This window comes from Sphaerodactylus townsendi, linkage group LG12 (genome assembly GCF_021028975.2).
Source record: "Sphaerodactylus townsendi isolate TG3544 linkage group LG12, MPM_Stown_v2.3, whole genome shotgun sequence".
Lineage (NCBI taxonomy): Eukaryota > Metazoa > Chordata > Lepidosauria > Squamata > Sphaerodactylidae > Sphaerodactylus > Sphaerodactylus townsendi.
In genome coordinates, this window is record NC_059436.1 from 54095611 (window position 1) to 54112712 (window position 17102).

The 17102-nt window shown below is 47.6% G+C and overlaps 1 protein-coding gene across 4 annotated transcripts in view; it reads left to right on the plus strand.

Annotated features, from left to right (window-relative positions):
- Positions 1-16391, plus strand: part of USP20 (ubiquitin specific peptidase 20) — a 49811-nt gene extending 33420 nt beyond the window's left edge. For all 4 annotated transcript variants that reach the window (XM_048512250.1, XM_048512249.1, XM_048512251.1 and 1 more), the window contains exons 15-26: positions 26-120; positions 1073-1106; positions 4175-4220; positions 4416-4596; positions 5387-5513; positions 6382-6551; positions 8276-8357; positions 9598-9706; positions 10073-10175; positions 12366-12437; positions 12751-12935; positions 14763-16391. In XM_048512250.1, coding sequence (XP_048368207.1) covers positions 26-120; positions 1073-1106; positions 4175-4220; positions 4416-4596; positions 5387-5513; positions 6382-6551; positions 8276-8357; positions 9598-9706; positions 10073-10175; positions 12366-12437; positions 12751-12902 — 1171 coding nt within the window. In that variant the 3' untranslated portion in view covers positions 12903-12935; positions 14763-16391. The remainder of the gene's footprint in view (positions 1-25; positions 121-1072; positions 1107-4174; positions 4221-4415; positions 4597-5386; positions 5514-6381; positions 6552-8275; positions 8358-9597; positions 9707-10072; positions 10176-12365; positions 12438-12750; positions 12936-14762) is intronic.
- The last annotated feature ends 711 nt before the right edge of the window (positions 16392-17102 follow it).

A 17102-nucleotide genomic window follows, 5' to 3' on the forward strand; every position in this document is an offset into this window, starting at 1 on the left:
GTACCTCTTTCCTTCTTCCTTGCAGGTTTGTGGTGTCCTGCATCCCCAGCTGGTTTTGGGGTCCTGTGGTCACCCTGGAGGACTGTCTGGCTGCCTTTTTCGCTGCTGATGAATTGAAAGGTATTCTTTGTCTGGGGTGGGACACCTGAGAAAGCTTTCCTATGCATTGGCCTATCGAGTTGTGCTCTCCAAAGAACAGAGTGGGGCTAAGAAGAGGCTTGGTTCTCATTGAAGAGATGAACCTGACTCTGGGCTGTACTATTTTAGGATACAGCCATGGGCTCAGAAGAACAGAAAAGGCAATGAAAAATTGAGAAAAAAACACACAAATAAGAAATTAGAAAAAATGTCCACAGCAGAAAAGGCCTGGCTAGCGAGCAGAGGGGTTTTCCCCCCCTTCAGTTTGGCTTCTAATGTGAAGCACTTTTTTGGGTGGGTGGGAAAGAGGAGAATCCAGACAGCAGTATTGTGCTGTAGTTCTCCTTTTTTCAATATGCTGTTTTCCATCCCAGCTTTGCTGTAATTTTTTTTTTTTTTTTGGGAGGTGAGTTTAGTCCTTGTGGATACTCCGGCTTCCTGAGTGAGCACGTGTGCCTTTAAAGAAAAAAAGGGGCAATTGATGTAGCACCATAATGTGGTAGTGATTCTTGAAATATTCAGAAGACCGTTGGGTACGGCAGCAGGGACAGTGGAAGCCCCGGGGGCCTGCCGGAGGGAAGCGTGCGGAACACTCGTATGTGGGAGCTCTGTTGCCAGTAATATGCTTTTACGTTTGCGGCAGTGATGAAAGGAACACCAAGCATCCTTGCTGCATGGGAGCAGCAGGTGCTAACTTCCACCTCCTTCCAAAGAAAGCTCTCTGAAACATAACTGCCTTGCATGTTCCCTTAAGCACTAACAAGGTGGGCAGTCTCCTTCTCTCTGTGAGGCTGTTCCAAACGAAAGAGCTTACACCTTAGGGCAGCCTTTGTGCTGGCTCCCAGGGGCTGTAACATGAAGCAGATGCCACAAACTGCCAGGGGGTGACCCCTTCTGGTACTTATGCTGAGGTCTTCATTTCCTCTTCCTGCAGGTGACAACATGTACAGTTGTGAACGGTGTAAAAAGTAAGTCTCTGGACTCCTCCTCTTCAGAACCTTCTCTTCCCACAAGAGTCTCTTCCTATGGTGCTCTTTGGGGGGGGGGGGGACTTTCTTTGTAATTCTTCTCCTATACCAGTGGTGGCGAACCTTTGGCGCTCCAGATGTTATGGACTACATTTCCCAATTGGCCATGCTTGCGGGGGCTGATGGGAATTGTAGTCCATAACATCTGGAGTGCAATAGGTTCGCCACCATGGTCCTATACTCTGTTTCATGTGAAGGTGTTAACAGATTGTATGCTCCTCCGCCTCAGAACAAAACATGCCGAACCTTCTTTGTTATAGAACGCTCTACCTAGGTCTCTACCCAGCCCTGGGAAGTAAAAGTGAAAATACACTTTGGCATAAATGCTCTTGTATCAAAGTACAGTGCTCAGTAATGCACAAAATAATGGTTTTGACAAAGGCAGTGCGTAAAAATGAATAATAATTCTCATATTCATTTGGGATTATATTCTAATGCAAAAGCATACAATTTTCTCAGCTGAACTTCAACTGATTGAATTAACATTTTTATGTGAAACAGAGTATAGTTATTTCACGTGGGTGTCATAATGATGACTGGAAACATGAAATGCTGGGTCCCAATCAGAAAGGAGGCCTGCCACTGTAACACTGAGTCAGCAGGTGGCAAATCAAGGGGGGGGGGGAGAACGGCCCAGACAATTCGACATTCCCAAAATCTTCCCTCCCTCATCCCACCTCCACCACCCTGTTTTTTTTAACCTGCTCTGTTTCTCTCAACATTCTGTTTGGAATATGCTCATTGTCACCAGGACAGGTTTTTGTTTTAGGGTTTTTTTTTTGTTTTGGTCCATTTATAAATTCATGCCTGTGGAGTCCTCAAAGCAGGAAGAAAGTGGCTTGCCGTGTTTTTCATCTGCACGGGGCCCCAGCCATTTTACAACTGAACACAGTGGTTTTGTCCTTCCTTCCCAGCCCAAATACATTTCCTGTCTTTAATTTTAAAACATTTCACAATCAAAGGGGAGATGAAGTTGCAACCGCACTCATTGCATGCTGGATCAGTGTTGTACAAAGTTCTGCTGTTCCATCCTGGTTATCTATATTTTTTTTTAAGTATGAAACTGTTCCTTCATTAACCTTTAATGGCATAGGTAAAAGACAGGGGCGTAGCTACCATGGGAACATGTGTGGACAAATGTCCTGGGTACCCATCATTTGATCACGTGGGGCGGGGGTGCAGAAAAATTTGGGTTCATTTTTTTTTGTATTTTTAGTGTTTTTATATTGTTGGCCGGCAAGGGGCGCAGTTATTAGGCAAGTGGCACCAAAATTTCAGGATATCATCAGGTGACGCTCCTGATGATACCAGCCAAGTTTGGTGAAGTTTGGCTCAGGGGGTCCAAAGTAATAGACCCCCAAAGGGGGTGCCCCCATCCCCCATAGTTTCCAATGGGAACTAATAGTTGATGGGGCTACCCTTTTAATGGTCCATAACTTTGGGCCCCCTGAACCAAACTTCACTAAACCTAGATGGTATTATCAGGATAATCTCCTTCTGATACCACCCCGGTTTGGTGAATTTTGATACAGGGGGTCCAAAGCTATAGACATCCAAAGGGGGCGCCCCATTCCCCATTGTTTCCAATGGCAGCTAATAGTAGATGGGGGTACCATGACTTTGGACCCCCTGAATCAAACTTCACCAGGTATCATCAGGCGAGTTTCCTGAAGATAGCCTGAAACGTGGTACTGCTAGCTTAAAAATTGCTCCCCGGACAGGAACCCTCAAATGTTCCCCAGATTCTCCCTTTGAATCCACCCCTTTTTGAGTGGATTTAAAGGGAGAATCTGGGCTCCCTAGAATAAAAAACATTGGAAGTATTGTCGAAGGCTTTCACGGCCGGATTCAACTGGTTGTTGTGGGTTTTACAGGCTGTGTGGCCGTGCTCTGGTAGAGCTTGTTCCTAACGTTTTGCCTGCATGTGTGGCTGGCATCTTCAGAGGTGTATCACAGAGAGAAGTCTGTTATAAGAGAAGCCTGGACACAATGTACAACAGACTTCTCTCTGTGATACACCTCTGAAGATGCCAGCCACAGATGCAGGTGAAACGTTAGGAACAAGATCTACCAGCCCATGGCCACGCAGCCTGGAAAACCCACAACAACCAACATTGAAAGTGATGCTGTTTGGGGGATGGGTGGGGAATCTATTCTGAAACAGCATCACTTTCAATGTTGTTTAAACTAGGGAGCCCAGAGTTGTTTAAACTAGGGAGCCCTTTAAGGTGGATTTAAAAAGAGAATCCAGGCTCTCTAGGCTAAACAACATTGAAAATGATGCTGTTTCGGGGTGGATTCTCCCTTTAAGGGGGATTTAAAAGGAGAATCTGTGCTTCCTAGTTTAAACAGCATTGAAAATGATGCTGTTTTGGGCATGGAGTTAACTAGGGAGCCCTGGGTGTGCAGATTTGTGAGTTGGGGCATGTTCTATAATGTGATGGTGACTTTGAGATGACCTGGTGCAAAAAATCATTCTTTTGTTGTGTGTGTGTGTGGGGGGGGGGGGCGCCCATACTGAGTGGGCGGGGGTGGAAAACTCAGATTTTGTCCCGGCCTCCATTTTCCCTAGCTACGCCTCTGGCAAAAGATCAAGGATATTAACATCAGTTGGTCAGTTTATATACATTTGGTAAAATAGAGAAGAAATTAGCCACATCTTTGGTTTGTCTGATATTACAGTCATTCAAAAGCAGCTGAATCTTGTCTGAGTTGGAGATAGATAAGCATCTGTTGATACCATTGTTAAATCTTTTTATGGATAATCAATTGCTTTTAATAATTGATTGTTAAAAGGTTTTTTAGAGTCTTATCAGCTTTGTTACATAAATTCATAGCATGCTAAATCACTTTCATGTTGAATTCATAACCTATTAAAATGGAAGGAGGGTTTTCAGCAGTTGGGAAGGGGGGCACAGAGAGCTGAGTTTTCCAAAGAGGGGGGCATATTTTAATTTCACTAAGTAGGGGGTCATATTTTCCCCTTCTTTTCCTCTCTCCCTCTCCAGATTGCGGAATGGAGTTAAATATTGCAAAGTCCTCCGACTCCCTGAGGTGAGATTTCCAGAGGGAGCTTTTGACACTCTTGGTTGCTAGTTGTTATGGCTTCTTTATGCCATGGGGGTGTGTGTGTGGAGTCAGAGGCTTGCCGTCTTGAGATCTTTGGGCTGCTCTCCATGGGTTTCCTCAGGTTGCCATTTTGGATTCTGCTTCGTCGTCCACTTGTACTTTGTCCCTCCCGCCCCCTAGATCCTGTGCATCCACTTGAAGCGCTTCCGGCATGAGGTCATGTACTCCTTCAAAATCAACAGCCACGTCTCCTTCCCCCTGGAAGGGCTGGACCTTCGGCCTTTCCTGGCCAAGGAGAGCATCTCCCAAATCACCAGTTACGACCTCTTGTCTGTCATCTGCCACCATGGCACTGCGGGCAGTAAGTTGGCTTCTGTTGTTGTCATTTGCCGGTTGTCCAGGAGGTGCGTGTGAGTTGGCCTGTACAGGAGGGGTGAGAGCAGAGCGATTAGGAATGTGGAAGTTCCCTGGGTGTGAGGCATCCTGTTGTCTTTCCTGGTTAGCTGGGTGTTAAAAGGGAAGCTGAATTGGAAATGTGCCACCAGACCTCTCAGTGTGAATTTTCTCAGAACCAGAGGCCACAATTCCAGCTGTCTGTCATAGCTAGCAGCTTTTATTAAGTCCACCTTCCACATATTCATTGCGTATTTGTACTGCGCAGAGGGATTTTGTGGTGGTGATGTTGCCTCTTAAGAGTGATTGCCTAGCCCAGCCCTCTCAGCAACTCAGCCAAAGAGGAGCAAAAGATAAGGGCCAGGCAGAGAGAAGACAGAGGCTTCATAGGGGTCTGTTTATTTTATTAGATGTTTATACCACACACACACACACACACACACACACACACACACTTTGCTGGGCTGAACATTGATCTAAAATTGGATGGCAGAGAATACCCAGAGAGGGGAGATCGACACGATCAGTGGTGTGAAAAGGCCCATATTGATCAGCCAAATGTTTTAAATATTTAGCTGAAGACCTTCAGGTTTCTTTGTAAATTCGTTCATGCTTATGGGCAATGCAGTGGCATGGGGCAGTGAGTTCCAAATGCTGAAGGAGTGTTGAGTTGTGTCCATCCTCAGATCTGCCTGTCGGTTTCAGCAGGTCGAGCAGGTCTGCAGAGAGAGCGCTCAAGGTGGCTTCTCCTTTTGCAGGTGGGCACTACATTGCCTACTGCCAGAATGTGATCAACGGCCAGTGGTACGAATTTGATGACCAGTATGTCACAGAGGTGCACGAGACGGTCGTGCAGAATGCAGAAGCCTACGTCCTGTTCTACAGGTGAGGGGTCGCGCCAAGGGCAAGCAACCCATAAGCACATTTTTGCTGGAGACTTTTTTAGAAATTTTAGAGGCACTGATAGGTAAACTGCAGTTTCCCAGCAAATGGTGGGGAGAGGTGGAAGCCTCAGAGAAATGCATGGTTTTGTTTTTTAATATTTAATTCTGCCTTTTGAAAATGGGAGTCGATCTAACGAGATGCCTAACAAGGTTAGTGAGTCCTGAAATGGAATCGTGAGTGTTGGGCTTTAGAACCCAACAATACTCCCAACATCAAGAACCTTTCCTGAAAGTTAAAACAAAACCAAAAAACAAAAAATCAAGCTTAAAATCTACACATCGGCAGGAGAGAGGTATTAATGTATTGTCGAAGGCTTTCACGGCCGGAATCACTGGGGTGCTGTGTGGTTTCCGGGCTGTATGGCCGTGTTCTAGCAGCATTCTCTCCTGACGTTTCGCCTGCATCTGTGGCTGGCATCTTCAGAGGATCTGATGTTGGGAAAGCAAGTGGAGTATATATACCTGTTGGAGTGTCCAGAGTGAGTGAAGAAACATTGTCTGTGAGTAACAAAGAAGACAGGCAGGTCAATAGGTGAGGGCATCTGAATAGAAGTATGAGTAACAATGCAGTCTATAGCATGGGAGTAACAATGGAGATATCAAGGTCAATATGTGGGAGCATCTGAATAGATGGGAGCAATAGGTGGGAGCATCTGCATTGTTACTCATACTTCTATTCTGTTTGGTGAGTGGTGGTGGGCGCTGCCACACGTGGGACCTTCACGCACGGTGCAGGCAAGGCGCAGTGCTGGCTTTTGCTGCTCTGCCCCACAGCCTACCATACCTCTCTTTCATCTCACTCCTCCCAGGAAGAGCAGCGAGGAGGCTGTGCGGGAGCGCCAGAAGGTGGTCTCTTTGGCCACCATGAAGGAGCCCAGCCTGCTACAGTTTTACATCTCCCGGGAATGGCTCAACAAATTCAACACCTTTGCAGAGCCAGGGCCCATCACCAACCACACCTTCCTGTGCTCCCACGGAGGTGAGGGTGCTTCTTCGCGTCGGGAAGGTCATTGAGGGCTGAGCTGGGAGGTGGGGAGACCCTAATACAGGGATCTGCAACCTGTGGCTCTCCAGATGTTCATGGACTACAACTCCCATCAGCCCCTACCACCATGGTGGCAGGGGCTAATGGGAATTGTAGTCCATGAACATCTGGAGAGTCGCAGGTTGCAGACCCCTGCCCTAATAGAAGTGGGGGAGAAGGAATTTCCTCTGCAAGCTACCAAATAATACATCTTGTTTGTTAACTTAGTTTGGATTGAACATGTTTGGTGTCTTTCCCTTTCTCTCCTGGTGGGGAACTTATAGCACATCAGAATTTAACAGCACAGAAATTACACTCCATTTGGCAACATAAATCTTAGTGTATTGTTGAAGACTTTCACGGCCAGACTCAACTGGTTGTTGTGGGCTTTCCGGGCTGTGTGGCTGTGGTCTGGTATATCTTGTTCCTAATGTTTCGTCTGCATCTGTGGCTGGCATACACACTTCTTTCTGTGATACACCTTTGAAGATGCCAGCCTAAGATGCAGGCGAAACGTAAGGAACAAGATCCACCAGACCAGACCACGGCCACACAGCCCGGAAAGCCCACAACAACCAATAAATCTCAGTCCTTGTTAGAAATCAGTACCTCCGCTCAGGGAGTGGCTGTTTCCTGAGCCCACTTGAAGACTCTGCTCCTGTTCCAACTGAACAGAACAGAGACTCTCTGAATTGTAAGCCTAATTGTCATTGACGTGATGTGCCTGGTCTCACATGTTTTTGTCCCTGCATTTCACGTTCATCCCTTTTCAGCCACCCTCCTTGATGTCTGGCTTCCAAGTCACAAAGACTGTAATTTTTTTTTACTTTTTACTAAAAAAAAATTACTTAATTAACCAAAAGTTCATATCTACAGAATTTATAGTAAACAGGCAAGGTGTATAGTTTCAACAGAAAGCCTCTTGTGTTATTGTGACGTGCTGACACCCCAGCAAGTTCAGAAATCCACATCCAAATAGCTGTGTTATTTTTCAGTCAAATATTTTTCAGTCAAAAAAACCTTGGCGTGGAAACTTGCCTTACAATCTCAGTCATGAAATTATAACCAACTCATGAAAAAAACAACAGTAAATTCCCCTTCTGTCAACAGGCATAACGTGCGCTAGAGCTGATGGCTCTTTTTAGAAATGCTTCAAGCGTTATTTGGGCAGGCCATTCCCAATTTGGCTGAGCTTCACTCCTTCTTTGGCCCAAAGTTTAATCTACAATGGAAAAAATATAATTTCTCATCATTGACTATTATAGCACTCAACAAAACATGAAATTGCCAACATGTATTTATTCCTTAAAACTTACAGTGAAAAAACTTCACTTAAACAGAGTTCCAGCTGTTCTGTGCCGGTCTTTTTTAGAGTCTTTATGAGTTGGAAGCCACGGGTGCAGCCCTCTCTTTGTTGACTACTTGATTCTGCCCCTCCCCCCCGGACAGTGATTACTATTCTCCTTGATGCAGCATTCCCCAAGTGACTTTGGGCTGGGACGTGAGTTAATTCCCTTGGGCACAGAAGGTCACGCCAGCTCAGTGCTGGGGCCTCGTGGCAGGAGTCCATTTTTCCTTGCAAGCATATAGCAAAGAGTTTGGTTACTGCAATCCTGTGTCTTCCCAAAAAGCGCACCATTTGGGGGACATGCTGTTTTAACGCCCTTGTTTATTCGCAGGCATCCCTCCAAACAAATACCATTATATTGACGATCTTGTGGTGATTCTTCCGCAGAATGTCTGGGAGTACTTGTATAACAGGTAGGGCCCCAGGCAGCCCAGCTTTCTAATGCTGTGTTGGCCTCTTGCCATAGTGGGGATCAGATGCCTTCATCCAACATCCGAAGGCTAGCTTCATATGAGCAGTTTCAAGAGTTGTGGAATGTGCCTACCGTGTTTCCCCGAAAATAAGACAGTGTCTTATATTAATTTTTGCACCCAAAGATGCGCTATGTCTTATTTTCAGGGGATGTCTTATTTTTCTGTGTTCTGTTCGTCGGGCGTGCTTCCAAACAAAAACTTTGCTATGCCTTACTTTCGGGGGAAACCTTATATTTCACACTTCAGCAAAACCTCTACTACGTCTTATTCTCAGGGGATGTCTTATATTTGGGGAAACGGTATTTGGGGTGTGGGGGGAAGCTGACAGCTCTCCTGTGCACCTGCTCTGTAGAGCCACCTGACAATTAGACATGAGGGCTCTGGCAAGACTTCTCCCCCCTCCCATTCATTTGCATAGTTCAACATCCTGGGAATCTTGAGACCCGTGTTTTTAAAGCACGTTTCTCTGCTTGAAGCTGCCGAGAGAGGCTGGCAGGCAGGTGGCCAGTATTCAGAGCAAGAAGCTAAAAATGGGGGCAAGTAGACATTTGCAAGATAGCCACCGCGGTGTAGTGGTTAAAAGCAGCAGACTGCAATCTGTAGAACTGGATTCGATTCCCCACTCCTCCACGTGAAGCCTGCTGGGTGACCTTAGACCAGTCACAGTTCTCTCTGAACTCTCTCAGCCCAGGCAGAGGCAGGCAGAGTAGACCACCTCTGAGGGTCTCTTGCCTTGAAACCCCTAGGGCCGTGGTGGCGAACCTTTGCACTCCAGATGTTATGGACATGCTGGCCATGCTGGTAGGGGCTGATGGGAATTGTAGTCCATAACATCTGGAGTGCCAAAAGTTCACCACCACTGCCCTAGGGGGTCACAGTCAATCAGCAGTGACTTGATGGCAACACACACATGCAACTTCCCTCTTTTCCTCGTGGCCAGCAAAAGCATTGAGTTTGCCTACTTCCTGCATTGCACTGTACAGCTACGGAGAGCAATGTTCTCTGTGCAGCTGTGTGGCTGCGCAGGCACTGAATTGGTTTTGCACAGGTTGGGCAGCTGCTCGGCAGGGTGAGCTCTCGCTGGTGGCTCAGTTCCGCTCAGCCAGAGTGAGCTTCCGCACAGCCTTAGAGGGGCTGTTGACAGACAGCGTCCTCTGCATCCAGTTTCCTTTCTGTTCAGGTTTGGTGGCGGCCCAGCCGTGAACCACCTCTACGTGTGCTCGGTGTGCCAGGTGGAGATTGAAGCCCTGGCCAAGAGGAGGAGGATCGAGATTGACACCTTCATTAAGGTAAGGGGGTCTCTGGCAGCAGTTGGGGGAACCAGCTGCAGATGTGGGTTTGAAGCTTCCCTGTTCCCAGTCAGAGAAAGTGCTCCCCTGTTGAACTCTAGGATCCTTCCCCTAAGTCAGATCCAGGATCGACAGGAATAGCTTGAGGGTCAGCAGTTCCTGGATAGCATGGCTGAACCTAGCCAGAGGTCCCTCTAGGTCAGTCCTGGCCCCTCAGCTCTCCTGGCTCTCTTCCCCAACATCTGCTCGCTCAGCAGGCAGGGACATCCCAGAAGCCTGACATCGTGGCGACAGTGGTTTTGCCTGCAGCCCCACTAACCCCTCCTGTGCCCCTCTGCTTCCATCCCTCTGTGCGTTGGCCATCAGCTGAACAAGGCATTCCAGGCAGAGGAGTCCCCGAGCGTCATCTATTGCATCAGCATGCAGTGGTTCCGCGAGTGGGAGGCGTTCGTGAAAGGCAAAGACAATGGTAAGGCCAGGGGCGGGGGGTGGGGGGGCAGGGAGCAGAGGGATCTGGCTCGCCCTGTGTCAGGCCTGGCTTGCGCTGGGGCCCAACATCACAGGGCTGGGGCCAAGGTCACACCTGCACTTGCTGTTACCTGCGGCCTAAGGGCCTTTCTGTTCTTCTATGGCTTGCAACTAGTGAAGTATGCCAACCTTCCCTCTTCTTTCCCATTTCCTGGAGAAGGGAGTCTATCTGTCTGTTTGCCTTGGCCAAACCCATAACAATGCTGTATTCACACTGTCCTTTTCTCATGCGGGCATTTGTGGGAATCAATGGGGTGGGGTGGGGGGGTCAACTGAATGGAAAATGTTTGGAGATATATACTAGCTGCAAAAGGTTGAGCGCCAGTTCTGGCTCTTTGCAGCCCAGGTCCTGATACAGTTCAATAAAGCTCTTGAACCAATCTTAGGCTCATTCCGCACATGCAGAATAATGCACTTTCAAACTGCTTTCAGTGCTCTTTGAAGCTGTGCGGAAGAGCAAAATCCACTTACAAACAGTTGTGAAAGTGGTTTGAAAATGCATTATTCTGCATGTGCGGAAGGGGCCTTAGACTCAATTATTGACTGGAGTAACAGACCCTGACACCCTGCTCTATAGGCCGGGACAGTCTTCTGTGCTGCAACAGGGCATTTCAAAGTCTGAGCTCACTGGATGGAGGGGCGGTGCCTCGTTCCTTCCTTTCATCTCTGGGCAGTTCTGTTTGTTGTTTCAGAGGGGTGGTGCTGTTGGTCTGCAGAAGAGCAGCTGGATTAGAGTCTAGTAGCACCTTAGAGACCAGGAGGATTGCTGGGCTATGGGCATTCAAGAATCAGAGCTCCCTTCATCACAGCCAAAGCTTCATCTGTCTCTCTGTTGTGTATTCCTGAGTTGGGCAGACTCCTGGAGTACCTGTCCTCAGAGGTGGTTGGCCATTCTGTCTCTGCACAGATCACTGTTCTGGCTGTGCCACCTTCCAGTCTGCCTCAGGTTGGGGTGGGTAATTTATGCCTCAGGTGAGTTTTGATCAGCCAGTCCTTCCTGAGGGGGGTTCTGTGGGGAAAGGTGTTTTGTGTGTGTGTGTATAATCCAAGTGAAAACTTTTTTTTGCATAAGAATTATGTATGCTGCCAGTTTTAATTCAGAAATCAAGTCTTTCTCAGGCAGAATCGATTGTTACGTATTCCTGTAGTTATGACCCAATCTAAACATGCAGCAAAATGAGGTCTCAAAGAAATGGTAGAGTCCTGAACTGTAAGATGGGGATTGTACCAATTAGGAGAGTGAGTGAAGTATTATCTGCTTTGGCAGATACATGATGCCACCATTTTGCAGCTAGATGAGTAAACAAATATCACACACAAGACTGGAAGTAAAAAAAGTATTGCAGACACCAGAGCCCAAAGCTCTGTAATTCAAGAGTTTTCCACCAGTGCCTTCTCTTTGGAATACCCTAATGTGCCCAAGGTAAGAATGGCAGCTTTAGGTAGGGGGTGGGAGTGATGTCTCTTCTTAGCCATGTAGACCAGAAGAGGAAGCCTTTCAGAGGCCTTGCTTTAGGACAAATGACAAGGCAAAAGGGGGACAGTTCCTGAGAATGAAACCAGGAAGATCTAGCCGGTGACCCCGCCTTTTGGCCAAACGTGTCCGGAGCAGAAAGGTTTTCTTAAATGTGGTTTCAAGTTACCCTTTTCCGATAAAGAAAATTTCAATAAATGGTTGTATCGTTGCAAATGTTGAGCGAATTAATGTGTATACTCACTTGCAAAAAGTATAATAAGAAAAAACAAAAGGCAAATTATGAAATGTGTGTAATAAATACTGGAATGTAGAAAGATAGAATAGTAAAATATTAACGTGAAGGTCAGATGGAAGGATATAAGAGACAACGTAATTGAAGTATGAAAAATTTTATTTTGATTTTGATTTTCATTTCTTTTTCTTTAATTGTAATGACGTTGTGGAAGTTAGAAGTACTATTGTGTAATATGTTTTAATCAATAAACTTTACTACATTTAAAAAAAATCATTAAAAAATCAAGTTGCCCTTTTCCGATTAACTGAGGGCCTTCTCGAGTGGCTACAGACTTGGCTGAGAAGCAGTAGCAGACACTGGCTTGCGAGGAGAAAGGGAGGTGGGAAGGGAGCAGCTGCTAAACTCCCCTCTCCTTGCAGAGCCGCCTGGACCGATTGACAACAGCAAGATTGCCGTGGTGAAAGGAAGTGGGCACATGCAGGTAAAGCAGGGTAAGACTCTTCTTGGTGCCCCTTTCCTTCCTTCCTTCTGTTGCCCACCCTGCCCCTTGTGCCAGAGCTAGGAAAGGGGCAGATCCTGGTAGAACTGAAAGTTTGGGACTGGGGGAGAAGCTGTAGGCAGAATCCACTGGAGACTAGGTTTGTTTATTGATTGATTGATTGATTGATTGATTGATTGGTTAAACTTATATACCGCCCTCCCCCAGAGGGCTCAGTTTACTTACTAGACATACCTAGTGGAGTTGTGGAGTGTTACAACAAAGTTAGCGGGGCCCTTTTTGGTGGCCGTTCCTTCTCCCCGCAGGAGCTGATTACGGGCAAATTTCCGAGGAGACCTGGACTTACTTAAGCACACTGTATGGTGGAGGTCCTGAGATCGCCATTCGGCAGAATGTGCCCCAAGCGCAAGAGCTGGAGAGTTTGCATGGGGAGCAGAAGATCGAAGCCGAGACCTGAGCTGCCTGAGTGACAGCGGACCAGTTGGGGAAGGTATGCTGGGAGAGTGTTGCCAAGCTGAAGTGCAAAAGGTTGGTGGCCTTGGTGTAGAGTCTGGATACTGGTCCACCTACCTGGAACGGGTCCAGAGGAGGGCAACCAAAATGGTCAAAGGTCTGGAATCCATGCCCTATGAGGTGAGACTTAGGGAGCTGAGGATGTTCAGTTTGGTGAAGGAAAGGTTAAGAGGTGACATGATAGCCATGTTTAGATATCTGAAGGGATGTCCTGTTGGTGAGGGAGCAAGCTTGTTTTCTGCTGCGCCAGAGACCAGGACCAGGAGTGATGGGTTCAAGGTGAAGGAAAAGAGATTCCACCTAAACATCAGGAAAACATTCCTGACAGTAAGGGCTGATTGACAGAGGAATGCACTACCTTGGAGTGTGGTGGAGTCTCCTTTGGAGTGTGGTGGAGTCTCCTTTTTTTAAAGAAAGTCTGTTTCACACTGCGTCTAGTGAGAAGGGAAAGTTTAGTGGGGTATATGTATATGAAAGTTTAGTGGGGTATATGTATATGAAACCAATCAGTAAGTGTTCGGGTGGAACTTGCTATGCGAAGGTGTGGTTGAGTGCATTGTATTGCAGGTGGGGTTATCAGTCCATTTTTTAAGTACTGGTAGTCAAGCTTCGCTAATTTTCAGAGTCTCTTCTTTCTTGTTGAAGTTGTCTTGCTGTTGGTGAATTTCAATGGCCTCCCTGTGCAGTCTGACATAGTAACCTTCCAAATTGTCCAGAATTCCAGTGTTCTCAAATAAAATTTTTATGTCCAGTTTTTTTTTAACACATGTTCTGCAACTGCAGATTTTTCTGGATGGTTAAGCCAACAGTGTCTTTCGTGCTCCTTAATGCGAGTCTGAATGCTTCATTTTGTGGTTCCTATGTAGACATTTTCACAGCTGTAGGGTATGCGATAGACTCCTGCGGAAGTGAGGGGGTCTCTCTAATCCTTTACTGAGCATAGTATCCGCTGTATTTTCCTGGAAGATTTGAAGATGGTTTGTAGGTTGTGTTTTTCCCATCAGTTTCCCTATTTGATCTGTGATTCCCTTGATGTATGGTAGAAATATTTTCCTGTGAGGGGCTGTTTCTCCTCAGTCTGGGTTTCTCTTGGTCTTAAAACTCTTCTGATTTCTGTCGTGGAGTAGCCATTAGCCTGCAGAGCCCCGTCTAGATGATTGATTTCATCAGGGAGTAGGTGACACAGTGTGAAACAGACTTCCCTCTGTGGTATACCTCTGAAGATGCTAGCCCCTGTTTTGGTTTTTGGTTTTGGAAATACTCGTGAGTTCATGTCCATGTAGTTTTTCAACCCCACGCTTTTCATTGACAGTTACTCCTCATTGGCTTCCTCTGTATGTATATATTTTTTATTTTTATTTATTATTTATATTTATATACCGCCCTCCCCAAAGGCTCAGGGGAGTCCATCAACACTAAAACAATTTAAAACATCAAATACATAATTTACAATAAAATAATATATAAAATACTAAAACTACAGATGGCTTCAACCATCCTTCCCCCTTTATGTACCCACGGAAGGCCATGATGTTCTTATGGCGGAGTTGACATCATCCCGGCTGGCAAACTGGGATGACAAACCATATGACAAATGTCCCACCCCTTGGTTGTTTTAGGTCACCTTATGACAGGATAGCTGTTGTTTCTGGTGGAAGCTCACTGATACTTGATCCAAGAGCAACCCCTATGACTTTGGTTGTCAACTGTGCCAAACACTGAGACTCAGGGTGGAAAGGACCAGAGAGGGCCAAGAGGTATGCCTGCTAAAAAGAGAGGTAACTCTTGTCTCTACCCTTTCCAGGATCTGGATTCCCCTTGGCCAGTGGACATTCTATATCCCAGGAACAGATCTGGACGCTTTCTTGGTGTTTTTTGTTTTTTTTTTTGGAACTACTCAGACGTGTAAAGCTGCAGCAGCCGCCCTCTCCTGTTCACAGAGAAGAACACTGCAACTAGAACCCAGTGTTAATTTGAAGCTAGCCGACGCTTCTGAGGCCTTCGTACCACTTCACGTGCAGCCTCACAGGTGAGACAGGATCCACAAGGCTGCCTCCGTCAGAGTTTGTGCCTCTCCAGCTGAGAACGAGGGCATCTTTGCCAAGGCTGTTCGTGTGCCACGCCACCCCCAAACAGTTCTGCCAGGTGGAGCTGGGCTGCACTTGCTGTGTCTGCAAAAGACCTGAGGAGAATTCCCTGCTTCCTGCTTAGCTTCTCCTCTGTGCCATTCCCATTGGTGAGCCTGGAGCCTTTTGTAGCCGTGACGTTGATTGCCCTTTGGGCACCACACCTAGGCACGCACCTTGGCTTGTTTCTCCTGGATTCGTACCATTTCTGCAGGTGAAGTATCAGGTTCTGCTGGAGCCAGACTCTGAAGGACTTGGGAACATTTGGGGCGGGGGGGTTGGTGGGTATTCTCACCCACAGGCAGTTTGCAACTCTAAAAGCACAGGGAGAAGAGGCCCCCGCCCTTTCCTGGCCAGAGAAGTCCTCCCTTCCCTGTTGCTTTTTGAAACGCAGGAGGGGAGTTATCCTTGAATGTATTAATTTATTTGCAAGCCCCCTCCCAATGTCTTCCCTTCTCCCCCTCCAAACACACATGACAGAGCTGTTGCATTGAGCTGGCTTCTTGAGCACGCAGAGGGAACTGGACGCATCCTCTGTGGGCCTGACCACTTGCCGCAAGATTCCAGCAGATGTGCAGGGAGCATCTCTGAGAAAGAGGGCTCCATCCAGTCGCAAGGAGCAGAATGTACAGGACAGGCAGAGAGGGAGGGGCAAGCAGTTATCCCTCCTGCCACATCCACCTGGCAGTGATTCTGAAATTGAAACCCAGGACATGTGAGCAGTGAGTTCAGTCTACCCTGAGGATGCACTCGGGGAGGCACAGCCACCGTTCTTGTGGGGAGGGCCACTGCTGGATGGAGAGAGGTAGAGACGGGGATGTTTGCCTCGGGCGGGCTGTCTAGAGCTCTCCCTGATGCCCCAATCTCTCCTCTCAGGCCAATTCATTCCTCCTCCAAATTCATTGGCCCCTTCTTGGCAAATTACAAGATCAGCTGATTTTTTTGAGGGGGGTGTCAGAGAAATGGGATAAGAAGGACAAAGATCTTTGGTAAACGTGGCCGCGACCTTGGTGGTGTGGGGGGGAATTCTAAGCGTTTGGTGCATCAGGCCATTGGAAACAAAAGCAGGTGTTTCTCTCTCTCTCCCTTGTTGACCTGGGTTTGGACACGCAAAAACTCTTCCCCTCTTGCGTCCACAGAGCACCCGGAGGCCTCGTCACCTTGGCCATTTCTCTGCATTTTTTGTTAGTTAATGTCAGTCGGTGTCTCTTGCCCAGCAGGGGCCCCTGGGCTGCCTGTGGTTGTGCTCTTGCTGGAGTTCCTCCTTTGTGCTGAGAACATCCACCAATAAATTTGCTTGCATTCAAGTTGGGGTCAGCGTCCAATCTGTGTGCGCAGCGCCTCCTGCTCTTGCAGGCCACGCTGTGGGCCCCGTTGTGTGGGCTGGGCAGGGTTGGGCTCTGCTGGTCTCCTTAGATATATTAGGAATTATTGAACAATGATCATTCTTCCTAAGGCTAAGAACAAGGTCAGAAGTCTAACCAGGTGAAAAGGGTGCCTGGGCCAGTGTTGTCCTGCGGGTACAGTTTGGACTCCCCGGCTATCCACTGTGCAAAACAGAACCTAATTTGAGCTTCAGCATCTGCATGAAACTAGAGCAAAATGGATTGAGGCACACTCCTTTTGCATCACTCTTCCAGCCAGTTGGGGAGGGGGGGAGGAAGGCGTTTTCAGGGAGAGGCAGATACCTACTAATTTTCTTGTAGTGTGTGTACCTGCCCTGCCCTGAATGGCCCAGGTGAGTCCCATTTTAGAAGCAAAGTGGAGTCGGCCCTTGTTAGGACTTGGATGAGAGACCCCCAAGGAAGTCAGGGTCACTATGCAGAGGCAGGCAGCGGCAAACCACCTCTGAACGTCTCTTGCCTTGACAACCATAAGGGGCAGGGGCCATGGGGACGGGGGTCAAGTGACCCTGGGTGCCACAGTGGGGGAGGGGTGCAAAATCACCCCCTCCTCCCCCGTGTCAACCCGTCCCGTCCGAGCCGCCTCTTTCCCTCCCCAGGCCCGCAGGGGCAGCT